Genomic DNA, 21,678 nt, shown 5'->3' on the forward strand with positions numbered 1-21,678 from the left:
TGGCTTACCAGAGCGGTGACGTCACCGCCCTTCCCTGTGGATAGCAGGGACCGCAGGCACAGGGCTGACGGGAGACTTCCCTTTGGCTCAAGAGGCTGGGTCCCTCTTGAGTGGTGCCAGAAGCCTGGGTTTGAGTCCCCGATAATGGGGGGGCCGACCTGATGCGACAGCGGCGAGGGCGCCCACTTGAACCCTGTAGCTTTACAATATGTTCAAAGTGGATATTTTTAAAATATATTTAAAAAGTATGTAGATGTACATACATACACAATTCACAGTTGAATCAGAAGTGTTAAATTATGAAAATGCGATGTGAATTATCACAATAAAGAGTTTTGACATGTGACCCTAACCTTTGATGAAGGCAGTATGTAGCATCAGAATTGTGCCCTCTTGTGGTAGACTCGTTGAGCACACTTAACCACAACTTGCCAGAATGAATCGTGGTGCCTGTGAGCATACTGCATCTGCTACAATACCAGGCCTAAAAGGTGATTTAGTTGAAAAAAGTGCTCATGTTAAAATGTTCAGCAGATTGCACATAAATGCATTTCTTCTGCACACACTAACAAAGGAGATTACAAAACCTCTCGAGTAGCAGCTCACAGTTCAGAAAGAGGAGAGAACTTTTATAAACGTTATTGAGGGCTTCAAACGTAGTTTCAGAAATAAGTACTGACAGTATTACAGATTTCATAGGACAGCTATTTCAAAAACAGAACAATACCAGTAAATTCTGGCTATGGACCAATATTCCAGGTACCACTGCTGTTATTTACCTCCAATGACTCTAGTAAACCCAGCCATACATCAGGTACCAGGCATAGAAATAAAAACAGCAACTGTAACCTCACAACAGTGGTTACAAACAAGAGGAGGGCATTTGGCTCATCTAACCTGTTATAGTTAGTAGTTAATTGATTAAGATGTTTAATAACAGAAGCCAGGGTAATCGTTTCACCAATATGGCTGAGTAGATTATTCCATACTCATAGAATCCTTTAGATGAAAAGTGCCTCCTGATATCTGTTTTAAAATGTGTGAAAGTTTCCAGGTGTCTTCTGGTTAGGATCCTGTAGAAGTCCACTGGTTCAACATTTCTTTAGTCACATGAATGTATTTGGCTGTTCTTCCTTTGGCTGATTCCAGAGCAGCAATATCGTTTGGTATTATAGTGATCAAAATTGTACACAATATTCTAAACGTGGCCCTTTTAGTGCATTGCACAATTCTAACTTAACAATTAAAATGTATGTGCAGGTTTAATTTTCTGTTAGATTAACATTTTATTATTATGTGGTTATGATCTATATTTGAATCACTTGGGTTCGTAGCTATGTGCACTTTTTTAATTAACGGATTTCTCATTTGTATTTTTTGTGCACTTTTGAAAATTTAGGGTATCCTAGCTGGCAATGATGCTGGTAGTAGTTAATACCCCTTTGTTCTTAAATGTATGACACAAAATTGTAAATTATAAATGTTATCATTATTTTTTTTTTACTGTCATAAGTATAAGCTAAGAACAGATGTGAAAACTTTTCTGTTTAACAATACTTTCATATTGAATACTGCTGGCGCATGTAAGAGTGTATATATACTTTTAGCTCTCGGCAAACAAGTTTATATTCTGTATTTGGTAGGTCACGCTCAACCCCCCAGTTTTAATATTCAAATAAGCCGAAATCATGGCTCGCCAAACCCAACCCGTGGAATTTAACCCAGCCTATCACCCACGCGTTGTTACCCCTGATTGACAGCTCTGCCAGCCGCATACACAGCAGCACCGGATCTTGGCTGGCCAATGAGAAGTTTTAATTAAAGTAGGGGAGGGAGTGGCTACCGTGCTTAGTGTTCGTAACTATATCAAGGAATAAAGGGAGGAGGTAAACACTGTTTTGAGTTTTGTTCTGAAAATTGGTTAGGTAGAACCGAGTATTAATGCAGAGGGAAGCCATTTAACTTAAAATAAAGCAATTGCAACTTTCAGCAGGTTGTGACGATTATATTTTGATTCGATTCGTTTTGGATTTGACAAAGTATATTTGTTAAACTTAGCCATACGAAACCTGTTGTAGCAGGTACTCATTAAAAGCGGAGGTTTAAACATGTTTTATGTTGTAATGAAGTCAAGATGAAAATAAACTCAGTTTCATTGTAAGATGATTAAAAACCTGCTGCTGACTGAAAATGAATCGACTGTGAGTGGTCCTCATGGGGTGTTGTGAGCGGAGAAAAACGTTTACTTATATTTAAATATTTGTGCTTTATCGTATTTTAATAAAATAAAGCATTCTTAGTTTAGCGGGTTGTAATCAAACTCAGTCCTGCTTATGAGTGGTTAAAATAAACTCGTGAAGGTGACATTGGTAGCCTCCATTGACTCTGTAAAGTTCTTTAGTTTAATTGGTTTCCAACTTTGAATTATGAACTCCAACTTCCTTCTTCGGCGTCAGGTTTACCTGTTCTTAGTGGTAAACATTAAAGTCTTCTGAGAAATTCAAGTTTACCCTTTTTTTCACTTTTATCTACCCAATGTGTGTGTTAACTGTAAAAGAAAATAGTACACGGGTGAAGATTGGTACACAAAATTCTAATATAAGTATAAAAATATGGAAACACAACAAGCGGCACCCTCAATGTGCAATGCAACATTTTAATTGGCACATTCAAATGTGAGTCAAAAGTTCCCTGTAGTGGCTCTTTCTGTTGCTGATGTGTTTAATCTATGCTGTTTAAGTTTGTTAGTCATAAATTATAATATTAGTTGTGAATGTAAGTGTAGTTTATGGTTTATTTCACTGTTGATGTTGTAAATGACTAATCTTTGCCTTAATATAGGACAATATCAGTGCAGTTTCAGCTGTTGCTACATGGATGCTGTTTAATTTTAGAAAGTAGTAAATGTTGAAATGTTATTAATCTTTAATTATGTGGTGCTATTAATCTTCCACTACATATAACATGTAATCAAACGTTACAGGTGACCTTTTGCTTGCATTTCAAACTATGTTGTGATTGTTTAACATTTAAGTCATGTGCAGTAGTTGCAACTGGTAAACGTACATTATCCTCCAGAAAGATGTACCTATCAGAGAACATAGGTTGAGAAAAGAAGTACAGAAAAGAAGAGGGAGAGATCTCAAAGCAGGGACGACAGATGAAATCACTGTAATAATGCACTTGTATTTTATTTGGTTTTGAGTCTTTCAGATCTATGTAACTAGTAAAAGGTAGATAAGCCACATTTTCTAGATAGACACATAGACTGTTTGAGGTGTTTTACTGAAAGTTAATAGTTTCGTATTTCACATTATTCCAATGTTAAAATACATTTTATCATTGTAAAATATGTGCACCTTGTTCTTGTTTGTAATGTATTTGTGTTCTTCAAAGCTGGTTAATTAAAATTTCTTAGTTATATAATTCATTTATTAATTGTTATAAATAGTAAAATACATTTGGGGTGGTAATAGATTACCATTAGGTGGTGATAGTAGTGTAGTGTATGTGCTAATTGTGATCCTTTCCAAGATCTTGCATTAAAAGTATTACGAGTAAATATGGGGTATTTGATCTTGTCATGGGGTAAAGTGATTTACCAGAAGTGGGTGGACAAGGCATGACTTCTAATTTCCTTTAACAGTGTGCTGTAATGCAGTTCAGTTTTATCTGACTGGCAATCGGTTAGTGAGGATAATACACTACTTTGTTGGGGTGTACTCTCAGACTGGGACATAAGGACCTCACTACCCATCTAAAAGCCACAGAACCATCTTTAAGACAACCAAAAAACAACCATGCAAGTCTTAGGCATTTTGCTTTATTCTGCAGTATTCTTTTTACTGCAAAGGATTTTGTCTATTTATGCAGAAACCCTATTCCATAGTGTTATGTTAATTACAATTTTAAGATGAGACATATTGTGTAGTACAACAATAACTTTGTAGATTTATATATGTGTAGAAAGGGACCAGTGTTAATGATGAGGTCACTTGATATTTAGTCAGCTAGGTTTGATTGGTAAATGTGATAGACCAGCTACTGTACCACAGAATTTCACGTTGGCTGGTAAAACAAGGTTTAGTTTACCTTGTTGTGAATTTTTAAAGGTTCAGAGGAAAGTGTTTCGCTAAATGACAGGCTTGGTGTTCTTTTCACTGGAGCTCCATAGCCAGTTATAATAGTGAAACATGTTAGAGGTGGTTTAGATTTGATTGTTGATGCTCATAACTTGCATATATTGTAACTCCTGTATCTAAAATATCTATGATTATAACCAACAAATTGTAGCCTTCAAGGACCAAAGCTAAGCATTACTGCCTGCAGTATGTCAGGGTTGAAGAAGTGACAAAGGCAGTGTGAGGCAGAGACTCCAGGATTTTATATTGTTTGTGTGTACCCTGAAGGTATACAAGACTGTAGAATTTGTGCGGGCACCATCGTGAGGAACAGGACCATCAGCCTGAGTGTCTGCTCAGGGAGTGATAATGCCTACAGACAGAGAGCCCACAGTGACAGCCAAACTACTGCAGCTCATCTTCCTCTCCACCTTCTGGGGCATGCAGATCTGGGTCACCTTCATATCAGGTAAAATCTCTAATGAGCACTCTTTTTTCTTTTCCAGAAGGGATGTGGAGAATAGCTGGTTTTAAATCAGCTGTGAATTTTTGTTTATTTTTATATTGAAGATATATTGATGCAAATGTTATTTCTGTTTGGAGTTGAATTGGTTTAATTTGAAACCAGAATTTAATAATTTTACTAATTATACTTTTTGAGGTCCCAGAAAGTAAAAGATTTCAAGTTGCTTATAAAAATTATCTGGTACATCCAATGACACTGTGACTAAAGCAAGTTTAAGGTGAATCATTGATAAAATGTTACTTTAAGCATTTAAAAATAGTAGTTGTTGGTTATTGGTAGTAGCAGCAGAGACGGCTTCAGTTGCAGGGTTGAAAAACTGTGTAATTTAGTAAAATGGAACAAAAACATACCCTGTTTTTGGATACAAACTATTTCTGTATCTCCCTTGCAACAGTAAGTAATGTTGCTTTATTAGTTCAGGTGGGTAGCCGTGTCAGCATGCATAGGCTGCAAAGGAACAAGTAATAGGTTAATTCTATGCTGAAAAAAGGGAGAAAGAAAGGTGTGAGAAAGACAAGGCAGTAACAAAGATAATGTAGCGGGAGAATAAAAGATGGCCCCTCAGGACAATTCCGGTTCACCCAGATGGCATCTTGTACCTCCAGCAACCATATTTACTGTATCTCTTGCAGTAAATGCCCAGCCATCTACATTGGAGAAACAGGAAGGAGACTCAGAGACCGCTTCAGAGAACATGTTAGGGCTGTGAAGATTTAAGATCTTTCCAAGCCTATTGTTTTTCATTTCACCTCTGACGGCCGTGACTACTCTAATCTCTCCGTCTGTGTTCTCAAAGACAGTTTTCCGAACTCATACATCAGAAAGACTACAGAAACCAAAATTATCCTGCAGCTAGGATCACTCCTTCCCCCTTCTCTTAATGACAAACTACTTTTCTTTTAAATTCTCTCTATTCATTGAAGGTTTCATTTCACACCCCTCTACACCTATTCTGACTTCACACCTCTTGATTGGCCTCTTCTGTCCCCTGCTCCCGCCTCTCGCCCCTCCTCTCTCCCAGCTTTTATTCTCCCGCTACATTACCTTTGCTTACTGCCTTGTCTTTCTCACACCTGAAGAAGGCTTCAAGGCTGAAATGTTGTGTTTTCTTTCTCCCTTTTTTCAGCATGGAATAAACCTATTACTTGTTCCCATGTTGCTTTATGATGGGTTACTCTTTTTTTCTAGGCTTTGTGATGGACAATAATCTGAACAGACACACATTTGGATTCATCCAGAGTCGGCTGTTCCCTTTCTATTTCCATATCGGCTCTGCCTGTGCATTTTTCAATCTTACTATATTTGCCATTTACCATCCTAGTGACCTGCTAGATGACAAGGAGGCCTTCCAGGTACGCCATTCAGAATTGAACCCTTGGTGTCTGTCAAATCTTGACCCCTGTTTACCAAGAGATTAGAGATTTTGGCTGCTCTTTTGAGTCTGCATTGAATCTGATTTAGGGGGTGCAAATGACATGTTTTTCTTGACCTGTTTGGTAAATGAGAAGAGTGCTGTGGATAGTGGTAGAAATCTTAATTTACGTTTTGGGGTAAGTTTCCCGAAAACGATGAATCTTGGAGATTAACGAGCAACTTTACGATGTACGTACATAACATACGTGCTACTTTTTCCCAAAACCCCTCTTAATCGGTCATTTTAAGAGTGAGTATAAAGTACTTCTTTGTTAACCCCGCCCCTGAAGTCGCTTAGCAAAAAGCATCACAATCTTAAGATGGAGTTTCACGATTTTCTTAGTGCTACGATGCTTTCGGGAAACTCACCTCGGTTCTGTTATAAAAAAACGCTAAGAAATCTGTGTGTAGTTGTCTATAGTTAAAGGTTTTGACTCCTTTCACCCCATAATTGACTACAATGAACGTTTTTTCCTTAATGTGATAGTTTACATGGAAGTCATATTAGATTGCTTTAAATCCACCAAATCAGAGCAGACAAGAAGTTTAACATGCTTAAGCTTGGTGCAGATGCAGCCATTCAAAATGCGCGGGCGATACCGCATTATTTTCCTGTACACTGTACGCAGTCTACCGCAAGCTACCGGTAAATACCGCGAGTAACCGGTAAATACTGCGAGTTACCGTAAATTCTCCTATAAAACGACAAGCAAAATAATAGTATCCAGAATTTCCGCAAGGTGGAGCTAATAAAGCTCAACCTCTCATGTTTGAGCTGTGGCCATCAGTCTTTAACGAAGATATTACTAATAGTATTAATAATGAATGACCTTGGACAAGCTGTAAGTGTAAACTCAAAGTATTGCCCTGGTCAACATTCTTTTTTTCATTAACCGTCTTTGTAAAAGTAACACCACAGCATTTCGCAATCACGCATTTGTTTCCAATCATGCAAAGTACAGTGATTCACCATGCCTTTCACATGCTCATAAAAGAGATTGATTTAGGAACATAAACATATTACCGTATGCAAACTGTACTGTATACAGTATGTATATGTATATTTAATGTCTTAACTGTGCCCGTTTAAGTATTGAATATTCATATCTAATTTTACCACTGAAGGGAAATCTTAGTAGCTGAGCATAAAAAGAATAGGAGCATACTGTAACGCGTGTGAAGGCCATAAACGATATTAATTTTGGAACATAAACATACAGTATATAGCTGGTCTTGGTACTTTAAAGAAAAAAATACACACCAGTATTCCATTTCTCCCTAAACATTTTAAGCTTCGAAGTCTTTAACTAACGTGATACCGGAGTCAACAAGCATACTTTTAGAATTTGATTAATAGGGAATATAATATGGAATCGCGTATCTAAAGAATTTAATAACGGTATGATTATATTCGTGTACTGCGACAGGGCTGTGTAGGGCTGTTTCGCCTCCCTGTTCATGCGAGTTGTCTTGTAGCCTACTGGTCTAGGTGCGTGACTAACAACGCACAGGTTGTGTGTTCGAATCCAGCTGGTGCTGAACTTTTCTTTTAACTAACATTTCTTTGAAAAAATAGAATAGCAATATTATGGACAATCAATTGACTTTTATATTTCAAAATATCGCAACATGATCGATTCTAAGTCATTTTTGATAACAATGAATAGTCACCTTCTTCCCTTCTGACAGCGGTTCCTGCTTCTATTGTGTGTGTGTGTGCAACAGAGTAAATTTTTATAGAGAAATGGAGGCTGGACAGTATGCGTTACAATATAAACATTTATATTGATTTAAATCGTGTTCTGATTTAAATCGCAAACGCATGTTTAATTATGTGTTTTTTAATCATAATCAGGCTAATGCATTTCTACATTTTCTGTATGAACCAGCTTAGAGGTTCATACAGAAAGACAGCTTGTGTTTAAATTGAGTGTAAGGTAATTTATGCTTCTAAAGTCATGGTCAGCATTTATTATTGTACTGTGCTGTAAACTTTTTCTGTGCCTAGTCACATTATTTTATAGCGTTTTGATTGCGTTATTAAATCCGGTGGAGCTGTGTGTTAGTTTCCTGACTCCCATGTCACATGGTCTGTGATTGAATCCCATGGAACTATGACTTTATTTTTTAACAAACATTTCTTTGAAAAAATTAAACGTTTCCCTTGGTCAGAGATTAAATAAAACCTCACTCGCACCAAACAAATTTATGTTTCTAAATATCACAACATGATCGAATTTAAGTCTTTTTAATAACAATGAATAGTCACCTATGCGTTACAAAATATACATTTATATTGATTTGAATCGCGTTTTGATTTAAATCATAAACGCGTGTTTAAATATATATGTTTAAAGGCGATATACTGTATAAAAGCGCTGATTCCTATGGAGTGTGTTCCGCCGGGGATTCAAAAAAATTATTTTAAATAGGCTGATAAAGCTTAGACTACTGTAACTGTATTCTAGCCTGTATTACAACAGAACATTGGACAATGCAACGTAAATTGCAAAAATGCGCTTGGAATCTGTCCAAACCCTCCTACAAAAATTATTTAAACTGCGACACTGATCATTCATCTCTAAATAAACTTTATTTTATATAGCGTTTTAAGCGAATAGATAATTAGATTGCTCATAAACCTAATCGCTTTTTCTACATAAACACAGCGTGATTGCTCTCTGAAAATGCTTTTCCTTTATATTAAGGCTCAGATTTCAACTATAGATCGTATTATTATAAACTTTCTTGGAAAAATGTAAAGCCATGTTTGCTATTAATTCATTTAGGGGTAAAATACGTTCATTGTCTTCCAATCGAGTCGAGTTGACATTGGAAGCCTGCCACACCCGGACTGTTAAACCAACGCATTAGCACGTCAAAGCCCATTGAGGGTATTGAGCCAGTATTGGCTTTAGTATTCCCCCCCTCTCCCCTCAATTAAATTCAAGGTGTTTTATTTGCATGACAGATGGGTACAAGCAGTGTTGGGTATGTATATTGTAACGCTTACGGCCGACAGGCACTGTGTAAGAGCCGGCGTACCAGAGCAGCGCACCGAGGGAGCGTCTGCATTTATAACTTAGTTTTTAAAATTAGTCAAGCAATATGAAGCATCTCCTTTTACTTTAAAGTCCCTTAAATACATTAGCACAGCTTTCTCACCGCTTAAGATTGCTTTTGATACCATCCATACACAAAGCAGAAGGGAAATCTTAGTGCCTGAGCATAAAAAGAATAGGAGCATACTGCAACGCGTGTGAAGTCCATAAACGATATTAATTTTGGAACTTAAACATACAGTATATGGCTGGTCTCGGTAAAAGAAAAATAGACACCAGTATTCCATTTCTCCCTAAACATTTTAAGCATTGAAGTCTTTAACTAACGTGATACCGGAGTCAACAAGCATACTTTTAGAATTTGATTAAAAGGGAATCTAATATGGAATCGCGTATCTCAAGAAATTAATAACGATATAATTATATTCATGTTGCAAAAGAACTGCAACGGACATAAAAACTCCCTTGCTTTTAACAGAGCGTTCCATAATTTCTAACTACGAAAATGATTTAAACAGCGACACTTATCATTCAACCAGAGCTCGAAATATCACAAGGATCCTCTAGAGCACAGCAAAGACTGTATTAAAAGAATCGCGTATCTCAAGAAATTAATAAGATATAATTATATTTGTGTAATTCGTATAATTATATAATGCCAGCGAACTCTTGTTTTTATGTCCACTATAACAGACAATCTCCTTTGCTTTTAACCGAGCGTTTAATAATTTCCTAAAATGAAAATGATTTACTTTATTTCCCTCACGGGATCAATAAAAGTATCTATCATCTGTCTAAACTATGGGACAGAATTCTGGGGTCTCCCCATACCAGAGATTATGGTAGGGCTTCAGAATGGTGATTGGCCAACCAACAAAAACAACCATATAAACATAATACCAACCACAAACATAGATAATGACCACAATACAAAATCAAATATATCAAACCATTATACTCTCGCAAATTCCTCCAATTATCATAATCCTGCCCCTTATGCAAAACTAAACCCTCCTCCCATCCCAGTTTAACCTCTTTATCATCCTCAAAATCTACCTCGATTTTCAACTTAAAGCATTACTGCTTACTGGGTTTTTGAGGGGGAGGTGTCTTTCGCTGGAAATCTCGCCTGCTTCCACTACTCAACCCCTTCTCTGCCGGAGTGCTGGCTGTGACGAGTTAAACCGGTTTCACAGGTATTCAAAGTAGGAAGTACAGTGTTAAGTGGTAGCTGGGCTACTCGCTCAATAGAATCGCTTTAACATGCTAATGCCTTGGTTTAACAGTACGCTGGGCAAACGTTCCGAGGTCAAATTCTTCCAGCACGGGGGTACCTTTAAAGCGGAGACGACAGCACCGAAATTTTTTGCCGCGCCTTCTCTTTAAAGCCCTGGCCAAATATGAAGACAGTACGTACAGTTATAATTCAAACGGAATTAAAAACTACACATCCCAGTTACCATGGTGGTGCTTGTGATCATTGCGTTTAACCAACGAAACAGGGCGAAAAATCAGTCACATCATTTACAAAGTAAATACATATAAGAAAGGCAAGCAGTTAGAGGTGCTACCAAAATTAGAAAATGAAGCAGATACAGACACTAAGTCTTCTGAAAAGAAAGGTTCTGAGGTTAGATTTAAATGCACTCAGGGTACGTGACTGATATCACTGGGAATACAAATTGAGAGCTCTGGGGTGCAGCTAGAGAAGACCCTGTTACCCACAGAATGTAGATGTTCTTGAGGACAGCTAGAAGACCAGAGTCAGACGGACAAAGGTGGGGAGTAGACGGATAATAAGCCATATTATTATTAGAATGAGGATGAGGATTTTGAAGTTGACTCGAAACCTGATAGATAACCAGCAAGGACTTGAAAACAGGTGTAATGCATCCCTGATAGGATTCTCGCTGTCATATTCTGAACATATTGCAGATTGCTCAGTGTGGATTTAATTTCCCCAGTGAACAGGATGTGCATTTATTAATTCTAGAAAAAAAAAGCCTTTCTTGATTTCTCTAGTTCTTAGTTTCTCTAGTTCCCTTTAAAATAAACTATTATTCCACAATGCAGAGTATTACATGGCCAGTATTTACACATGATATTTGTGATTTCAAGAAATGAACACAAGCAGCTTTTGGAGATTTAAGTGTTGGCTGAGTTATTGCAGGATAAAAGACTAGAGATGTTGGTAAGAAGAAGATAATTTTGGGATAGCTGAGGAATACACTGATAACAAGAACACTTCCTAATGGGGTTAGGCATACTTTTGATGAAGATGATGAAGTTAACAGACTGTATGTTTACATAGATACTGAAATGAGGATTGTATTTTAGATTTTGTGTAGTTGCTAGCGTTGAACTGTGTGTTGGATGCACATGAATTGAAGCAATGGGCAAACATAGCTGATGCGGATCCACAGAGCCAGCATATTAAGATGTTTATAATTAGAGGCAATTTGTTTAAATAACTAGGTATGGATACTGATGTGCAAGAGAGGTGGAAAGGCTGTTTCCTTAAGCCAGCACTATAAAATATTTTATTCTAAGTGAGATGCTGCCATTTCATAGTGGGTTTCTAACACTGTGTATAGTTCCATCCACACAGTGCCTTTACTTCCATCCATTTCTAATCTCTTTATCCAGTACAGAGGATTTGGAGCCTATCTCAGTAAGCGACGGACACAAGGCAGAATACACCTTGGACATAGCGCCAGTCCATCACAGGACAGACAGACACAAACACACACACACCAGGGCCAGTTTAAATCTAACCTCAGAACCTTTCTTTTCAGAAGACTTAGTGTCTGTATCTGCTTCATTTTCTAATTTTGGTAGCACCTCTAACTGCTTGTCTTTCTTACATGCATTTACTTTGTAATCTGTGGTCCTTTTATCTGTTTTTACATCTACTGTATTGCTTTGAGATGCCACCTTTAATGGTGATATATCAAATAAAGTTTTTTATTATTGTTATAGGGAAACATGATCAGATTTTCCCTGGTTCAGAAAAAAAGATCTAAAGTATACTAGTTTGTCACTCTTCTCATTCCCTTTGCTAAATGACTTTTCATACTAATCTGATCAATCTAACTGCCAGTTTTCTGTGCTTTCTCTATCCTGTTAGATTTGCAATTATTCTGAAAATTTTCATCTTGAAATAACTCATTTCTAAATACCTTTTTCACTGTTAACATCTTGCAGCAACTCTGGGACAAAATATACACTTAGCTCAACCTGACAGTTCATCCTGCTACCAACATTAAATAAAACAAATCTTAAGATTTCTATATTTATGTCTTTATTTAGTGGTTTCATTAGTGACAAAGGCTAAACTTTCTTGGAAAAATGTCTTTTATGTGCTGCGGAAAAAACTGACTTGCTTTAACAAAATATGTTTACAAATCCTTTCACCTGGCAGTTTACCTGAATGCCCAACTATGTGAGAAGCCCTCCATGAAACCATAGTTGCTATTAATTCATTTAGGGCTCACTGACAGAATTGCTGTTTTGTATGCATGCTAATTTCTGATTCCTCACTCTGTTTCATGTTTATAGATAAGACTACTGATCGCGAAGGGAAATTGATGTACATGTTTGCATGTTCTTTTGTAACATACACCTTTTTGTGATTTTTTTGTATATCTAAGCAAGTGTTCCTGCATCCCTCTTCTGCACTATAGGCATGGCTTTTTTTCTGTTTGCTCAATTTCTAAAACTTTTTGCTCATGTGCATTTTTGTATTTTTTACACCTCTAGCACTTTAACGTCCTGAATTTTCATTTGCCTTAATTTGTAGAATGAATTTGAGTTTTAGCCTTAAGTTTTCACTATCTTTTGTTTCTTGTCCTACAACTGTTATTATTGATCACCGAATTATTGTACTTGACATGACTTCATTCAGCCTTTCCTGAACGTCTATGACAGGCAGAGAGAGTGCTGTTTCTTGTGCGATCTTTTGCAGCTGACATTTCACTGTTTTAAACGAACAAGAAATTAGATTGCTCATAAATCACTTATTCTATATAAATACAGCGTAATTGCCCTCCCAAAATCCTCTTTTTCTTGTTCGTTTTAGAGACCTTGATCGAAACTGATTTTAGATGTCAGAAAGGATTTATTTTCTCTGTATTTCCTACATTGCTTTGTCGAGATTTTAACTTTATATTTAGGCTCAGATTTCAACTATAAATCGTACACTAATTAATAGCAGTAAATACTGATGTTTTTCTCCCTCTTACCACAAAAATATATATATATGTTTTGTAGCTGGGATGAACTTGATTTTGTACGCGTAGCTACTGCGATTTGGACACGAAGCGGTTAAACATGGCGGCAAATCAGGCACCCAGAGAGGGGAGGGGGGCGTCTTCTCGCCTCCATAACTAAAATGCCAAATAGGAGTGGCTTAAGCGACATACACAGTTGTGTAACTGACAGTTTGAGGTAGCCTATCGTGTAAATTTCGCTTTGTTGCTGATAGGTTAAGCTTTCGAAACTCTGCCCCAAAGTCATGTGACTGATTTTTCGCCCTGTTTCGTTGGTTAAACGCAATGATCACAAGCACCACCATGGTAACTGGGATGTGTAGTTTTTAATTCCGTTTGAATTATAACTGTACGTACTGTCTTCATATTTGGCCAGGGCTTTAAAGAGAAGGCGCGGCAAAAAATTTCGGTGCTGTCGTCTCCGCTTTAAAGGTACCCCCGTGCTGGAAGAATTTGACCTCGGAACGTTTGCCCAGCGTACTGTTAAACCAAGGCATTAGCATGTTAAAGCGATTCTATTGAGCGAGTAGCCCAGCTACCACTTAACACTGTACTTCCTACTTTGAATACCTGTGAAACCGGTTTAACTCGTCACAGCCAGCACTCCGGCAGAGAAGGGGTTGAGTAGTGGAAGCAGGCGAGATTTCCAGCGAAAGACACCTCCCCCTCAAAAACCCAGTAAGCAGTAATGCTTTAAGTTGAAAATCGAGGTAGATTTTGAGGATGATAAAGAGGTTAAACTGGGATGGGAGGAGGGTTTAGTTTTGCATAAGGGGCAGGATTATGATAATTGGAGGAATTTGCGAGAGTATAATGGTTTGATATATTTGATTTTGTATTGTGGTCATTATCTATGTTTGTGGTTGGTATTATGTTTATATGGTTGTTTTTGTTGGTTGGCCAATCACCATTCTGAAGCCCTACCATAATCTCTGGTATGGGGAGACCCCAGAATTCTGTCCCATAGTTTAGACAGATGATAGATACTTTTATTGATCCCGTGAGGGAAATAAAGTAAATCATTTTCATTTTAGGAAATTATTAAACGCTCGGTTAAAAGCAAAGGAGATTGTCTGTTATAGTGGACACAAAAACAAGAGTTCGCTGGCATTATATAATTATACGAATTACACAAATATAATTATATCTTATTAATTTCTTGAGATACGCGATTCTTTTAATACAGTCTTTGCTGTGCTCTAGAGGATCCTTGTGATATTTCGAGCTCTGGTTGAATGATAAGTGTCGCTGTTTAAATCATTTTCGTAGTTAGAAATTATGGAACGCTCTGTTAAAAGCAAGGGAGTTTTTATGTCCGTTGCAGTTCTTTTGCAACATGAATATAATTATATCGTTATTAATTTCTTGAGATACGCGATTCCATATTAGATTCCCTTTTAATCAAATTCTAAAAGTATGCTTGTTGACTCCGGTATCACGTTAGTTAAAGACTTCAATGCTTAAAATGTTTAGGGAGAAATGGAATACTGGTGTCTATTTTTCTTTTACCGAGACCAGCCATATACTGTATGTTTAAGTTCCAAAATTAATATCGTTTATGGACTTCACACGCGTTGCAGTATGCTCCTATTCTTTTTATGCTCAGGCACTAAGATTTCCCTTCTGCTTTGTGTATGGATGGTATCAAAAGCAATCTTAAGCGGTGAGAAAGCTGTGCTAATGTATTTAAGGGACTTTAAAGTAAAAGGAGATGCTTCATATTGCTTGACTAATTTTAAAAACTAAGTTATAAATGCAGACGCTCCCTCGGTGCGCTGCTCTGGTACGCCGGCTCTTACACAGTGCCTGTCGGCCGTAAGCGTTACAATATACATACCCAACACTGCTTGTACCCATCTGTCATGCAAATAAAACACCTTGAATTTAATTGAGGGGAGAGGGGGGGAATACTAAAGCCAATACTGGCTCAATACCCTCAATGGGCTTTGACGTGCTAATGCGTTGGTTTAACAGTCCGGGTGTGGCAGGCTTCCAATGTCAACTCGACTCGATTGGAAGACAATGAACGTATTTTACCCCTAAATGAATTAATAGCAAACATGGCTTTACATTTTTCCAAGAAAGTTTATAATAATACGATCTATAGTTGAAATCTGAGCCTTAATATAAAGGAAAAGCATTTTCAGAGAGCAATCACGCTGTGTTTATGTAGAAAAAGCGATTAGGTTTATGAGCAATCTAATTATCTATTCGCTTAAAACGCTATATAAAATAAAGTTTATTTAGAGATGAATGATCAGTGTCGCAGTTTAAATAATTTTTGTAGGAGGGTTTGGACAGATTCCAAGTGCATTTTTGCAATTTACGTTGCATTGTCCAATGTTCTGTTGTAATACAGGCTAGAATACAGTTACAGTAGTCTAAGCTTTATCAGCCTATTTAAAATAATTTTTTTGAATCCCCGGCGGAACACACTCCATAGGAATCAGCGCTTTTATACAGTATATCGCCTTTAAACATATATATTTAAACACGCGTTTATGATTTAAATCAAAACGCGATTCAAATCAATATAAATGTATATTTTGTAACGCATAGGTGACTATTCATTGTTATTAAAAAGACTTAAATTCGATCATGTTGTGATATTTAGAAACATAAATTTGTTTGGTGCGAGTGAGGTTTTATTTAATCTCTGACCAAGGGAAACGTTTAATTTTTTCAAAGAAATGTTTGTTAAAAAATAAAGTCATAGTTCCATGGGATTCAATCACAGACCATGTGACATGGGAGTCAGGAAACTAACACACAGCTCCACCGGATTTAATAACGCAATCAAAACGCTATAAAATAATGTGACTAGGCACAGAAAAAGTTTACAGCACAGTACAATAATAAATGCTGACCATGACTTTAGAAGCATAAATTACCTTACACTCAATTTAAACACAAGCTGTCTTTCTGTATGAACCTCTAAGCTGGTTCATACAGAAAATGTAGAAATGCATTAGCCTGATTATGATTAAAAAACACATAATTAAACATGCGTTTGCGATTTAAATCAGAACACGATTTAAATCAATATAAATGTTTATATTGTAACGCATACTGTCCAGCCTCCATTTCTCTATAAAAATTTACTCTGTTGCACACACACACACAATAGAAGCAGGAACCGCTGTCAGAAGGGAAGAAGGTGACTATTCATTGTTATCAAAAATGACTTAGAATCGATCATGTTGCGATATTTTGAAATATAAAAGTCAATTGATTGTCCATAATATTGCTATTCTATTTTTTCAAAGAAATGTTAGTTAAAAGAAAAGTTCAGCACCAGCTGGATTCGAACACACAACCTGTGCGTTGTTAGTCACGCACCTAGACCAGTAGGCTACAAGACAACTCGCATGAACAGGGAGGCGAAACAGCCCTACACAGCCCTGTCGCAGTACACGAATATAATCATACCGTTATTAAATTCTTTAGATACGCGATTCCATATTATATTCCCTATTAATCAAATTCTAAAAGTATGCTTGTTGACTCCGGTATCACGTTAGTTAAAGACTTCGAAGCTTAAAATGTTTAGGGAGAAATGGAATACTGGTGTGTATTTTTTTCTTTAAAGTACCAAGACCAGCTATATACTGTATGTTTATGTTCCAAAATTAATATCGTTTATGGCCTTCACACGCGTTACAGCTCAGCTACTAAGATTTCCCTTCTGTGGTAAAATTCAATATCTACAACGGGCACAATAAAGACGTTTACAGTAAGTCTTTCTACGACAGACCAACGGACCACGAGTGCCCCTGTCGGTCAACCAATCACGTACCGCGTCATCTTGCGTCATGATACGCGACACCGCAGCCAATTACCTGCGGTACATGTCTGTACCGCGCACTTTGAATGGCTACATCTGTAGGTCTAATGGATAGAAACTTCTTGTAATTCACTTTGAGAGAGGAAACCCATTTTATTTTACACAATGTAGCTTTTCATAATCTGACAATCACTTGTGCTTTGCATGTATCCATGGGTGCAACCAGGCAGTATCTAATGAAATCATTTTTTCTTTGGCCTTCTCAGATTCTTATTTTCTTTGTGTGTGTGACGGTGGCAGCTATAAATGCACAGTGGTTTGGTCAGATGACATCGGAGATCATGGCTGAAATGCACCTAATTGAGCAAGTCTGCGGTTTGGGCCAGGACATAGGTCTCTCCTCCAACTGGGAGGCCTACTCAAAGCTCTGTGACTCTGACCCCAAGTACAAGAAGCTGAGCAACCATCTTTGGCTCTATCACTCCCTCTCCTCACTCTGCAACCTCTGCTGCTTGGTCTGCAATGGTTTCAGCCTGTACTACCTGGCTGAGAATATGACTGCTCTATAATAATGCTCCTCCTTGTGCCTTCTGAGCGATTGTGCATGAGGGACGTTTCACACCTGCACCATTCAAAAACACCACACAAGACAACCAAAAGAAAGATTACATAATGCCACACTGCAAGCCATATGTAAATTTTCCTTTGTTATGCCTTATTTTTTTCTGTTGAGGTTCACAGGGGAAATACCTTCTAGGGCAGGTAGATTCTATCCTTATTTTTACAGTAAAGTTTGATATTCCGCTTGTGAGCCTATTATAACAGATTTTTCTGGGGATAGGATTTAAATGTAGTTTTTCAAACAGACCCATTTTATTTTTGATTTTTAACTTGTATAACTTTTAATTGAGGAAATCTTACCTTTAGGGTCTTTAAGAATACAGCCATGTGTTGCAAAGTAGTGGTTTCCAACCCTGGTCTTGGGGTTTCTATGTTTCTGTTTTTTTGTTCCATAGGCCAATTTAAATTTTCTTTTTAAGTCAAACTTCAAATTTGCTTTGAGCTCTTTACATTTTCAGTGTTATTTTATAACAACCCCGTTCCAAATTCTGTGCATCACAATTCCCCTTATTCAGTTGTTACCTGTAACAACCAAATGCACATATGCACACTGGAAAAAACATTTGATAAATTGCCTGCTGATGTTGGAATAAGGTGTTTCTGAAAACAAACAAGTAGGAGTAAAGTTAGCACAGGTGATTAAAAGCTCGTTTGTAATTCGGACTTGCAGACACAGGTCCCACACAACTAGATTTATACTGTAGAGCTTGTTGACAGCATATATATATATAGTTACTTTTTAAGTGCCATTGCATTTATTGAATAGGATGTGATTAATATCTTCATCTCTTGAACGGTTGTAGGTTGTGATTTTTTATATTATCCTTAAGAAACTTAATTTTAAAAGCTAAAATGATTACAATTACTTAAAATGTGATTGGTGGAAAAAAAGAGAGGAGAGGAAGTGTACCCGAAAGACTGGGTTTGGGAATCACAGGCCTAACTGAATTCTCCCCTATAAAGCTTTTGTGTGCATACCTGTTTCACCATCTCTACATTCAATAATTCTTTTCCATGTTTATTGTTTTCAGCTCCAGAATAAGTGCTGCATAATCTTGCCCTGACATTCCTGAGTGCAGATGTTGAGGAGTGATTGCTGAACTCACTTAGTGAAAATATAATTTAATCTTCCTTGTTTGGAGCTAATGTTTTTTTTACACCTCTGATTGGCTGAATCAGTGAACAGTAATAGGCTGATCCATTTAATGCTGGACAAGTCCATCTGCACATATTAGATGGCACTTTTGCTCTGCCTGTTTCTGTGGAATGTTCATGTCACGTTCTCCAAAATATTCTGCAGGTCGGGTTTTTCGGGTCTGGTTGCATTTGACCCTTGCTTTGTATGGTTGCAATGTCTATTTTTTTCTGTAGGGGTTTAATCATCATTTGCATGTTCTACAGTAACACCCAAAATTTGCTAAACCAAAAGATTCCCATACCCTTTGTCAGATCAGGCATACAAATCCTGTTGTGCAACACAGTGTATGGTATTTTTCTGGAGGCACTCGCAAGAACAGGACTGGTATAGAACTGTCATACATAAGCAAGTGACAGAAAGCAATTGTAACAAAATGGTAAGCGTAGAACTGCAAAGACACCTGCTACAGGGCCTGATTCAGATATTCGGGAAGAAGCTCCTGTATGTACCACAGGTAAAAAGTTAAGTAATAATAATAATTAATAATTGCTTACACTTATATAGCGCTTTTCTGGACACTCCACTCAAAGCGCTTTACAGGTAATGGGGACTCCCCTCCACCACCACTAGTGTGCAGCATCCACCTGGATGATGCGACGGCAGCCATAGTGCACCAGAACGCTCACCACACACCAGCTATCAGTGGGGAGGAGAGCAGAGTAATGTAGCCAATTCATAGAGGGGGATTATTAGGAGGCCATGATTGGTAAGGGCCAATGGGAAATTTGGCCAGGATGCCGGGGTTACACCCCTACATAAGTAATGCCAGTAAATGGGATGGTATTTAGTGGTATTATAGTGTTGCATTTGATATACTGTACATAGTGTACATCGACACTACATGATACAGAATATCCGAATTCCTGGTGAAGTTTTCACCATTTACAAAGTTGAAATGCACTTTTTTCCTGTGAATTAAGCTACTTGTGACAAAGGGAATTATTAACTTTGTTAATGTTGTCTTTTCATGTAATGTTACGTAGAATATTTGTAATTTTAAGTTGTCATTTCAAGTGAGGTTTTGGGCAGTAAAGCACTTGGAAGACTTTAAGGAGTTCATGAAAGTATTGGAAAAGTATATGGTACAAGCGTGAAATCTTATTGTGTAAAAACTAGTTGTTAAGCACATTACCTATTTCCATACTTTTTTTGTAATTTAGAATTCATTTTTATCAATTAGCATTTTTTTAAAGTCTTTCTCCATTTCATATAGAATTCATTCATCAGTTGAGTGATCAGTTTGAAAAAAGGAGGTTCCAGTTACCCTAGCATCTTGCTAGTAGTTTACCTTTACCTTTTTTAAAGAGTGAGCCAGTTTATTTACCTTACAATCTTTACAGGTGTATTTTATCCATCCCCTCCCCTTCTCCAGTCTTAACCCAGACATGAAAAGGAAAAGGGTTGTTGTACTGTTATAGTGTGTTATCTTTCCTTGCATATGACACCAATGTCCAAACTGATTGCATATGATGCATATGTAAGTGCATAATTTCCTTTTCAATGTCCTAAATGGGATCTCTCTCTTGATTTTGTGTACCTGTGTACCAGTATATCTTAAGTTCACTCCTGTCTTTACACACCTCCTAACAGGGTCTTCACTTTCCAGACTGAGATTAGAGCCAAAGCGGGGAAGATAGGAAAGTCTACAAAAACTGCTGTCCAAGTCAGCAATGTTGTCTGAGTACTGTGAGACATTTGTTATCTGAAGGCTCTGTAGTAAAGACTTAAATATTACCCACTCTGCTACTTTTTTTCCCTCTTCACTGATATCAGGTTTTAAGCAATGCAGAAGACAAGCCTGTGTAAATGTATGTATTAGAGCCTGGTGCTATATGCTGTAAGATGTGGCTAATTGACTCGGAAGGAAATTGATTTACTGTGTTTTGTAGGAGTGTTTGCGTTCTTGAAATTGAGAGCCTGAGGAGGGTTCTGATTTATAAACATACCTGTACTGATATCTCAAATTACAATGAATCGGGGCAAGATACCAGCTTGCTGGTATAATCAATATGCATGACTCAATATCAGGCAGCTGATATGCACATTGTCAATGCAAACTGTTAACGATGCTATTTTCTATCAAAAGTTCAAAATAGGATTCACTTGTACATTGTTTTTTAAAGTACTCTAATTTTTAAAAAATATACTGGGCATTATAAATTAAAAATCATTTTTTACTTTCATGTAAAAAATGTAAAATGGTGAAATCTTAAGATGGAGCATTTTGTCAAAAAGTATCAAATACTTCTAAGTACTTGGTTAAAATTAATGTATAATGTGAATGGTCTTAACTCAGTTATTTGGATAACTGGCATTTTCAATTGTCTATCATCCTGTGAAATTTCAAGCATGTGTATTTAAAGCATAAAAGGGATTTATTTATTATAAAATATTGCATGTGGATATTTTAAAAAGGGTTAATGTTTCTAAAAATGTTTGTCATAGTAATATAAAAAGGCTTGAAGTGAAATGAAATTAGATATGTAGGTGCTGGAAAGGGAATATTAAAATATGATTGAATCTCTTTATTGTTTTTGTTATTGAAGTGTAGAAGGCTGGATTTCCTTTCTGTGTGAAATTATTGCATCAGTACCTTCAGGCTGGAAGTTTTAAATGTGTGTTTTTTACCATTACAACTTACTATTCTTGCATAGTGTATTCAATAAGGCAACTTCATGATATGAA

The 21,678-nt window shown here is 37.0% G+C and overlaps 1 protein-coding gene across 1 annotated transcript; it reads left to right on the forward strand.

Moving 5' to 3' along the window:
• Positions 1 to 1,828: 1,828 nt before the first annotated feature.
• LOC102692145 (transmembrane protein 205) lies at positions 1,829 to 21,517 on the forward strand. Its single transcript, XM_006634993.3, has 4 exons — positions 1,829 to 1,886; positions 4,410 to 4,590; positions 5,836 to 5,999; positions 17,441 to 21,517. The coding sequence occupies exons 2-4, from the start codon at positions 4,491 to 4,493 to the stop codon at positions 17,741 to 17,743; spliced, it is 567 nt and encodes a 188-aa protein (XP_006635056.1). The 5' UTR covers positions 1,829 to 1,886; positions 4,410 to 4,490; the 3' UTR covers positions 17,744 to 21,517.
• Positions 21,518 to 21,678: the final 161 nt, after the last annotated feature.

This window comes from Lepisosteus oculatus, chromosome 9 (assembly GCF_040954835.1).
Source record: "Lepisosteus oculatus isolate fLepOcu1 chromosome 9, fLepOcu1.hap2, whole genome shotgun sequence".
In the NCBI taxonomy this organism is placed as follows: Eukaryota; Metazoa; Chordata; class Actinopteri; order Semionotiformes; family Lepisosteidae; genus Lepisosteus; species Lepisosteus oculatus.